We start from the raw sequence: 8,261 nt of genomic DNA on the forward strand, positions 1-8,261 counted from the left end.
GTTGTAGGTTCCTCGGCCATTTGTATGCTGCAGTGGCCCTCATTTCTCTGGACCGAATCTCTGATGCTATTACTCACTTGAACCCTGAGAACGTCACTGATGTGTCCCTGGGGATTTCTTCCAACGAACAGGATCAAGGTGAATGAGTCCATAGTTGATTGAAATCGGTTATGCTTTCAGCTGCCTTTCTGTGTAGCTTGTAAGAGCTCTTCCTGTCAGTGGTACGTTTTTATAAAGGGCATTGCTTCTGCCTGTGCATTTTCTGAAGTTAATGCATTCATGACAGTTAATCACCCAAGAAGACATATCGCCTTCCTCAGATTTGCCGTAGCAGTTTGTGTTTGTTAAATAGTACGTTGCACAGAAATGAATGTGATCAGCTTTTAATTCTAACACAGGCATCCTACAAAAACATATAAATATATAGAAGATGAAAAATAGATCTGTAATTGCCTCAAATTAGGGATGTGTAAAATGTTCCAAGCTCGAAATTTTTGCGCTCATAATGGGCATTTTAAACTTGGAACAACTTAGCCACGTTCTGAACGTTTGTTTCAAGCGTAGACAAAACACAGTGATTGGCTGCTTCAAGGTGTTGCTAAGCGTTCTGGCTGTTCCCGGGGCTGTGATTGGTCTGCTTTGCAATGGGAAGGCATTGCTGCTTTTCAGACGTCTTCCAGTCTAGCCAATACAGGAGCAAGCTGGTCAAGTCCCTCCGTCTATTGGATGGAGCGATGTGTGGGGTGGAATACTGGCAGAAAGCAGCCATTATTTAAGCTCTTAGCTCAAGACCCAAATGTCTGTTAGAACCCGACTCTGCTGGGTGCAGAGAGAGGGCTGCTTCTGACAAGTAATTGTGACTAGGACATCTGCTGCAGCTGGAGCTCCCCTGATGAACACCTGGCTAAGTGCTTTGGGCAGTCCCCATTCCACATCTCCTTTTAATGGTCTCTTGTTTGTTTATCCTATTTCCATCCTGACGTGTCTGCCAAGAGCACACTGCGGTTTGCAGCTGATAATGAAAACATTCACAATGCAAATATAGTTAAAACATCCACAGTAAATAAATTAATTTAAAATTATTAAATCTGAACATAGTTACAGTACTTGACAAAACACTGACAACCGCGCCAGCAACGAGCATAACCACTCCATCTTTGGCTGCTTCTGCAATGTCTTCTTGGAAAACGATAATCTTATTTGTAAGGGAAGGATATTCCATAGAACCAGAGCCAGGACCCAAAACTATCTCCTAGTCTTGCCATCCCCGCAGTGCTTCAGTTTGAACGCAAGGAAAATCCTGGGAGAGAGAGATTCCCCCTCCCCCTCCCCCTCCCCCCCACCCTAATCTGTTTCTCAGGTCACCTTCCTTAAGGTTCATCTCCCTTCTACCATCCTGATATGGGCTACATGCTTATTTGGGAGAAACTAGTCCTCACAACTAGGAATGTGTATATCCTAGTCCTGATAGTACTGCACATGTATTAAATTAATACCACCTTCTCATTTTAAATCAAAGTTCATCTTTAGAACTTCTTCATGCCACCCCTCTGCAAGATTAGGGCTAGCTAGCTACATCCATCAGCTCCCTCCACCAATCCTGGCTGTGGAAAGGGAGAAGAATCAGGGTCTCTTGACTGGGGAAAGGGGAGAGCGGCAGCTGTTGCCTTGTTGCTGAGACTGAGTCTGAGCCCTGTGCTGAGAGAAAGAGAGGAGATACATCATGCTAATTGCAGGCCAGTCAGGCTAGTCCCCTTGGTTAGCAAGTGGGCCTTGCTGTTGCTGGGGTTGGTGACCCAAGACCCAGCAGATATTCTACCCCCCCAAAACTTGCACCCTACAACTCCAAGGGCAGTGCAGCGTGGGATCGCTTCAAGCTTGATCTCGGGTACTTATGTTGTTATTTGCATAGTATGGGTCAGCAGAGCCAGGATATAAGCCTAAGTCTCTGCCTATTATTCAACTATCTTTGCCACTACTGGTGGTTAATAGGGCAAACCATGTTATTAGTTAGTGACAAGGTACCTGCTCTGAAGCAGCCAGCCACTGCCCCTGCTGAAATAGCCAGGCAAACAAAAGGCAGTTCAAAAGCATCACAAGTGATGTGTATTGCCATGCTAATGATGATTTTAAATGACCATTCCTTTAGTTGATGGTTGGTTGGTTGGTTGGTTATATGCCATCAAGTTGTTTTCAGCTCCTAGCAACCACATATACAGATATTCGCCATGATGATCTATCCCTAACCTGGTCCTTCAGCTCTTCCACTGGTGCCCCCATCGCCACTGTAACTGAGTCCACCCACGTTGCTGCTGGTTGTCGTCCTCTTCTCTTTCTTTCCACCTTTCCCAGCATTACAGCTTTTTCCAGAGAGCTAGGTCTTCGCATAATGTGTGTGAAGTAGGATAATTTGAGCCTGATCATTTGTGCCTTGAGTGAGGACACACACACACTATAATTAATGGAGTTGGGATATGCATCGTCATGTCTTAAATGTTATGTATTCCGCATGTGATTACTTCTGGTTGCTTTAGTTTTACATTTGTTCAAATTAGCAGTTAGCCCCTCAACACAGATTACATTTCTGTCAACATTATACTTTTAATGCATGACGTGCTTACTATGCCTTCTGGTTTGGTTTCTCTTCAGGGTCTGATAAAGGAGAAAATGAAGCCATGGAATCATGTAAGTTTGTGCACTTCTGTAAACTAGCATCTTCCCATTTACTCTGTAGTATGAAGTAACTGGAAAATGACCTTTGTATCCAGTTTTTTAGGAGTGTACTATGGATCAAAGCAATACTTAAATATTGTTTTATCAGTGGGTTTCATAAACCTGTCAGCACCTTACTAGATGGCTCAAGCAAGCAATTCAGGTTTAGTCACTCCACCTTTTCTGTAGTTTTTTGAATTTACAAATACAGATTTATTAAGTGTTTTTAAATATAAAATGTGCAGGGTGAAAATCATAACTCCCAATACAAAACGTAAGAATATTTCGGCATCTATAGTCCATTCAGGTGATCCAAATGTGAGATGTTTCTTCTTCATAATGTTATGTTCACTGTAGTGAATGCTACTTGTTAGCTTAGCTACAGTTTAAGAAGCTATTCTTGTTTTGCATTTTCTTGGGAAGCTCATATTTTCTTCTAGCAACTGTTCTATTTCTGAATGCTGATTAATCTTTAGCTTTATTCCCATTTTTGACATACTGTAGTTTAACTATGGCACTCTGTATCAATTTTAATACAGCTGGCAAGCAAACACCCCAGTGTTATCCCAGTTCTGTTACATCTGCACGAACCATGATGCTGTTCAATCTTGGAAGTGCCTACTGCTTAAGAAGCGAGTATGACAAAGCCCGGAAATGTCTGCATCAGGTTAAAAAAAAAAAAGGTTTTCTTACATCGTTTCTTGGGGAAACTGTTAAAATATGGGCAACTGTAATATTAAAGCAAGATCTATTCTAGAGTCACCTTTGATGTTTTCACTGGAGCAATATCTGACTCTCACCCTAACAAGTTGGGAGAAAGGACTCTTTCCTTAACCATGAACGTTAAGCATTCTCTGCAGATTTGTGCAAAACCTGCTTAATATATGTTGTCCTCTGTGGAAGTCCTAGAGACCATACCAAAAAAATACAGTTATATCCAGTAGGGTAGCAAGCCTTGAACAAAGTCCGCTGTTGAACATATTACCTGTTTCGGAAAATCTCACTGTGGTTTAGAAATGGTCTTGTTTAAACATGTGCTTTAACTTATTTAATTTAAAAGATCAGTTGAGAGGGAAGAGATGTCCATTAAATTACATAATTAATGTAAGTACCTCTTTGTGTCAATTTATGTAAGCACCAATGATGTAAATTGATGCAAAGAATGTAATCATGTTAATTATCTACATTGCTTTGGTAGCAACAGCCTTTGTTTTTTGGGGATGAAATCTGACATAAAATGCTTTTTGTGCATTGGAAGTCTACTGTATTCTTTTATAAAAAGTACATTAATTTACCTCTTCTTTCCTTTTTTTGGTATTGATACAAGGCTGCCTCACTAATTCATCCAAAAGAGATTCCACCAGAAGCTATCTTACTGGCTGTATATCTTGAGCTTCAGAATGGTAAACAATTGCTCTTTTTTAATTATATTTTTATTAAGCATTTTTAAGAAAAGGGGGAAAAGGGAAAGAAAAAAGACACACAAAAAGAAGAAACAGAAAAAGGGAAAATAAAACACAAAATAGATAAATAGGGAGTTTACAGGAATCACAGAATTAGGTTAGCATTTTCAATATTTCATTAATAAGTTTAACTGAGTAAACTGTTTTGTTTTAAAACTACAAATCATTGTTAAAATCCAAGTAAGATGTAACTATCAATAGCAGTAGTCAGCACAGTATAAATCATAAAAGGATATAAAGAATTACAGTAATTTCTATCTAAGCAATTAAAGGCTCTATGTCAAGAGAAAACCAAATTTTTGATGTGCTACAAGCCTATATATAGTGTTGAAATCTAAAAATGGTTTCCAAGTTGAAATAAATTCTGTATCTTTTGAAATAATGAAGTTATTTTGGACATTGCAGCATACTTAAGAGCTTAATTAGCCATTCTGCAAAAGGAACTATGAGTACCTTCCAAAAGGAGGTGTAGAATAGCATTGCAGCAGTTACCACATGCAGAGCTAGTTCAGTATACTTCATGGGAATGTAAGATTTAGTAATATTTAATATAAAAACAGCAGTTTGGAAAGGAAATTCAGTTTTTCAAATTTGTTTCTACTGCAAATCATTTTCCAAAATGTTGAGCTTTATAACACTGCCACCAAATATGGAAAAATGACCCAATGAGATGATTGCATTTCCAATAATTTTTAGAAAATGAGCTGTGCATTTTAGTAATCAATACTGGAGTAATATAGTAGCAGTAAATGATCTTATACCAGTTATCTCTATGTGTAATATTCACTGTGAGTTTCATATTTTTCTTCTATTGCAATTCCCATTGTTGCATATCAATTATTGTTTGTAAATTCTGCATCCATTTAATCATATAGTCTTTAACTTAATCAGTTTCTGATTCATATTTCACCATTACGGTTTTTGTGATAAAAAACCATTTACTATGATCTTGGCTTCTTGTTCGTTATTAAAACTGTGTCCATTTAAAGAAGTTAGAGCCACAGTTCATCTTCAGAGTTGTAAGCATGAAAGACCATTCCAAATTATCAAAAGCTTACTCTGCTTCAAGACAGATTATGGTTGCCCTCTCATTTTATCAGTAGTATTCAAGATATATCTGATATTGCCTGTCATATATTTCTTTGGGACAAAACCAGTCTGGTCAGGATGTATTAATTCAATTAAAAACCTGTTTCTTCTTTTTGCAAATATTGTTGTGAAAAGCATGTAATCTACATTCAGTAACAAAGTAAGTCTATACGATTCTGAATAGTTAGGTCATTTCTTTCCTTGTAGATCAGAGAAATGAAAGCTTCTTTCCATAACAGAGGGAGTGCTTGACTTCATTAATTACCTAGAAAATTTCTTGAAAAGTGTTGTAGGTTATTGTAGAGATGTCCTCAGATTCTGTAGATTTGTTCAGTTTCAGTTTTCCAATTGCTTCTTTAGTTTCATATTTGGTTGATTATGAGTCACTTTTATCTGTTTGTTAAGTCTCCATCTTTTTAGTCTGGAAGGTCCTCTATTTAATCTTACGGTTATTGTATTACGATTTGTGTATGTATGAGCTATAACTTCCATGTCTGTGAGATTAATTAATGAGTTAAAAATCCAGCATATATCTATTCTCAAGTAAGTTTATGAACTGAAGACTAGGAAGTATATTCTTTCTCTACAGTTATTTGTATTTCCACATGTTGAAGAGATATTAGTGACATATAATGAAAGACATTTTGAGGAAGTTGTACCAGAGTTCCTTTTAGATAAAGCAGATGTGTCTTATGTTTGGAGAGAGAAAAAATCCTATCTATCTCCAAGAAACACGTCTCCCTCTGCAATTTCAAGAAATGCTTGAAAAAAATCTTCCATAAAATTTTATTGTGTTGTCATTTGAAGCATTAAGTTGAAGCAGTGGTTCTTTTCCCAGTTTGAATTATTAATCTCCCTTCTTCATATGTTTTTTAAAACTCCATAGTCAAAGTTAGCAATTGCAAATGCAATCCTGTTTGATATGTGTTGTCATCTTTTAAAATGCTGTTGGATATTTTAAAATATGTATGCTTCAACAAAGCCCCCATATACTTTGCTTCACGTTAGCCAACTCAGTGTTATGAATTAACAGCAAAGAATCTCCAGATTGCAGTGTGCCAGTATGCCACAACTTGGAAAAAAGTAAATGATGTTAAAGATTAGGTTGTCAGGGATATTTATGGGAGTATGTTACAGCAGTATCGCTCAACCTTGACAGCTTTAAGATGGCTGGACTTTAACTCCCAGAACTCCCCAGTCATGCTTATTGAAGTCCAGCCATCTTAAAGTCACCAAGGTTGAAAAAAACTGGGTTACAGTATTTGAAAGCTTCCACTGAGCTAATGAGGGCCTAAGCAAATAGTGCTTAAATAGTTGAGTGTTGGCAGTTTCAGTCCATTGGGTAGAGATTGTTGTGACTATCAGGCTTTTGGTAAGTTGCAGAAGTATAGCAAAAGTGAATGGAAAAGATTTTTACAAATTAATTCCAACTCTTAGCCAACATCTGTGTCAAAACTGATATTTTCAGTGAAAAATTAAAACACCTCTGGGCCCAAGGTATCATATTTCAAATACCTGTATGTAGTTTTAGACAGTCACTTAGGTAGAGTCACATAAGTTAATGTTCACTTAAGCTCTTAGGAAAGTGTAGAAAAATGTATCCTGAATAAATGGAAAGGTTGCCATCTCCCAGCTTCCCGAAGGTTCTGTGGGGTTAGATTGCACAAAATGTCCTGTGCATCCTATAGTTTGAGGGGTGTGTGTGTGTATGTAATAGTTAAAAAGACTGGTGCAGTCATGGGAAAAACCAGAAAATGAATTTCTCCTGCCAAGAAAGGAGTTGGCTGACATTCCCTTAAATGTTGAATTATTTCATGTGTCATTTATCTGCAATAAAATAGTAATGAAAATCCAGCTATAATGGCAGTTGAGATTTTGTGAAGTGCATGTGATGTTTCATAGGCTTGTCACAAGTTTTGAAATTGTTTTTTAGGCAACACTCAACTGGCATTACAAATCATCAAAAGAAATCAGCTTCTCCCTTCAGTGAAAATGCTCTCCGAAATACGAAAGAAACCTGTATTCCAACCTCCCCACTTGGTTCAACCTATTCAGATGCCAACATTCACCACTGTTCAGAGGAAGTGAACCTCTGTAAACAGAATGGCCCTCCCAGAGGGAGCACTTAAGATTTGTTTTGTAATTTTTAAAAATTGTTTATGTATCTGCATATATCATGCATTTTTTTTTCATTTAAAAATAAAATCCACAAAAAGACTGACAAAGATTCATTTTAATATTTTCAAGATCGTTACTTATGACGTTCATTGTGCTTCTCCTGTGAATCCCTTTACAGTCCAAAGTGATGTGGCTGTGCTTCAAAGCTTGTATCATCTTGGAGGTCTTTTCACTTTTAACACTTGGTCACAGCTGTTCATCTAATCTTCCATCAACCTTTCTGGGCAAGGAGTATCAGTTGGCTGATCTTGAAAAAAGTCAAGCAAGGTCAGATCTGGTTAAGAGGATGGGAGACCAGCATTCTTGAATCATTTCAGAATCATGGGAAATCTAAATGCTCCGCTGATTCATGGAAACAGCTCTTGAGCATACTAAAAAAAAAAGTTGCCCAGGACAGTGAGCCTTGTTGATTGCATTGTATGTTGTGACTGCTTAAAAAAAAAGTCAAAAGCTAAGAATAGTGCTGGAGTACATAGTTCTGTAGGGATATGCAAAACATTATGTGCGCAGAATGCCTGTTTTCAGGTGGGCTGTGCCCAATATTGTTTATAACCTAAAATATAGCTTAGGCAGAAGCGCGTGGGTGGGTGGGGATCAAGGGTGAGAAAAGGACAAAGACATCACCAGCCACAACCACAGAAGATTGGAGGCAGCCTAAGAAGATTGATGGCAAGGGTTGTAGGGGGGAAACATACACCAGCCTTGCCCCACTCATTCCATGACATGACAGATTCCCCTCAGATTTTGCTTCACCCCAAACCCAGACCGACAGCTGATTCAAAATGGTATGGCAGAATTTCCAGAATGTGATGGTTTCTT

The 8,261-nt window shown here is 38.0% G+C and overlaps 1 protein-coding gene across 3 annotated transcripts in view; it reads left to right on the forward strand.

Moving 5' to 3' along the window:
* Positions 1–7,483, forward strand: part of CNOT10 (CCR4-NOT transcription complex subunit 10) — a 31,068-nt gene extending 23,585 nt beyond the window's left edge. For 2 of the 3 annotated variants that reach the window (XM_063303934.1, XM_063303933.1), the window contains exons 15-19: positions 8–138; positions 2,650–2,685; positions 3,252–3,379; positions 4,040–4,115; positions 7,198–7,483. In XM_063303934.1, the coding sequence (XP_063160004.1) occupies positions 8–138; positions 2,650–2,685; positions 3,252–3,379; positions 4,040–4,115; positions 7,198–7,352 (526 nt within the window). In that variant the 3' untranslated portion in view covers positions 7,353–7,483. Of the gene's footprint in view, positions 1–7; positions 139–2,649; positions 2,686–3,251; positions 3,396–4,039; positions 4,116–7,197 lie in introns of all 3 variants that reach the window. The other variant, XM_063303935.1, reaches the window with a different exon arrangement.
* The last annotated feature ends 778 nt before the right edge of the window (positions 7,484–8,261 follow it).

This window comes from Candoia aspera, chromosome 4, assembly GCF_035149785.1.
Source record: "Candoia aspera isolate rCanAsp1 chromosome 4, rCanAsp1.hap2, whole genome shotgun sequence".
Classification (NCBI taxonomy): domain Eukaryota; kingdom Metazoa; phylum Chordata; class Lepidosauria; order Squamata; family Boidae; genus Candoia; species Candoia aspera.